Source organism: Guyanagaster necrorhizus (assembly GCF_019112545.1).
Source record: "Guyanagaster necrorhizus MCA 3950 unplaced genomic scaffold BT62scaffold_155, whole genome shotgun sequence".
NCBI lineage: Eukaryota > Fungi > Basidiomycota > Agaricomycetes > Agaricales > Physalacriaceae > Guyanagaster > Guyanagaster necrorhizus.
The window spans coordinates 1-1530 of record NW_025065034.1 but is presented as its reverse complement, the minus strand read 5'-3'; the positions used below and the strand labels follow the sequence as shown (position 1 = coordinate 1530).

At 47.7% G+C, this 1530-nt stretch overlaps 2 protein-coding genes across 2 annotated transcripts; both read right to left on the bottom strand.

Moving 5' to 3' along the window:
- BT62DRAFT_939326 (uncharacterized protein) lies at positions 1 to 360 on the bottom strand. Its single transcript, XM_043187710.1, has one exon. The coding sequence runs from the start codon at positions 281 to 283 to the stop codon at positions 26 to 28; it is 258 nt and encodes an 85-aa protein (XP_043032541.1). The 5' UTR covers positions 284 to 360; the 3' UTR covers positions 1 to 25.
- A 641-nt stretch (positions 361 to 1001) lies between these two features.
- Positions 1002 to 1453, bottom strand: BT62DRAFT_914940 (Aldo/keto reductase; the record flags this gene model as incomplete). The annotated part of the gene is made up of 2 exons (XM_043183919.1): positions 1002 to 1157; positions 1214 to 1453. Coding segments are annotated over 2 exons (396 nt in total), but the record flags the coding sequence as incomplete, so codon positions are not given.
- Positions 1454 to 1530: the final 77 nt, after the last annotated feature.

The following is a 1530-nucleotide window of genomic DNA, read 5'->3' as shown; positions in this document are numbered from 1 at the left end:
CTAATATTAGTAGCACACTTCACATCTATCGAACCTTACGAATGAAAACTTGCTGCTTCGACTCGGCCGCGTTTGCAGCGCAATCGACTCTGCTTTGGACTGCCGGCGTATCATCAATTTCAAGACTGTCGCCACCGGAACAACAGGAGCATGGCTGATCGGCGGCTTCTATACTCGGGGTCGGAGCCGCTGCACGAGAGTCACTGTTGCGGCAAGAGTCCTCGCTCCTGCGGACACCACAGTCAGGGAGACCGCAGCAACTGTCGACATCACTGTTAGCCATAGCAATGTCAGGAATTCTTTCAGGTTAAAAAGACACCAAACGTAAAACGAGAGAGGCAAAGAATTGGTAGTGCAGATAAGGCTTGGTGCGGCACATAGCACGTACTCACGGTTCAGGAGTTCCAGACATCTTACTACCTAAAGACAAACTTCTGACTCGCTGGAACTAACAAGCAGTAGCTTAGACTCTACCTTAGACTCAGTTAGGACTAGACATTTTTTCCGTAATAAAAAAGACTGCTCTCGAAATCTACGAATTCTGTTGTTTGACACCGCTCGAACTTCACTAATCTTTGAGTTTTCTCACTTACTATCACTCCTCTAGCTCATATATCTGTTAATACTTGTTGGTGGCACACACTGGTACTGTTTTCTTCGACTTGATCCATTTTGAAATCTTCACTATGATATGATCACGAGCTATAGCAACGCCGATTAGATGCTTCGTATGCGTGCGAAAGGGAAGTTGAGAGGGGGGCCATCGTTCTATATTTTAAAGACAGTGGTACATAATCTATACTGTTTATAAAAATGACTCGGAACTAAACTAATTTGCAGGATTCAATATGTCGGTGATTACCGTTAACCAATAGAGCGAACTACCCTCCCATCCACATCAAAAGTCTCAACAAGCAAACCAGAGCACGTTGCTGTTCAGGAAGAAGTGGATGCATCGTTGAAGCAGGATAAAGGCCCCTTGCCTATTGAGCCGCACATGTTCATTTCAATGCCGGACTCTCGACGTATGTCAACTCCAAGAATCCTGGTCCGTAGCGGTCTCCCGGAATCTCCGTTTCTTCAGCAATTTGTCGTATCTCCGCAATCTCCGGTGGTGTCAGCTTGAGCGACCCAGCACCTAGGTTTTCTTTCAGGTACTAATCAAGCCGAATGATGAGCCACAACTCTAATCATTGGTGAAGGTTGAACTAACCTTGATCTTCTTCGTCCCTGGAATGACAAAGACATCATCGCCCTGCGCCAGAATCCATGCAAGCGCAGCTTGTCCTGGTGTCGCATCATGTCTCTGCGCCACGTCCCCAATCCTGTCTACAAGCAACAGAATTTTTGGGAAATTCTCTGCACTGAACTTGGGCACCGTCAAGCGGAAATCAGTCGGCTCAAGGTCATCTCGAGAGCGGATTTGGCCTGTCAAGAGGCCACGACCGAGCGGAGAGTAGGCAACGATCTTCACGCCCAGCTCACGAGCTGTCTGGATGAGCTCAAGGGGTGGCTTTTCGACGTCAAGCA

What these genes read in the sequence shown, in the direction of transcription:
- BT62DRAFT_939326 (XM_043187710.1), bottom strand. Translation starts at nt 283, where the DNA reads ATGGCTAACAGTGATGTCGACAGTTGCTGCGGTCTCCCTGACTGTGGT.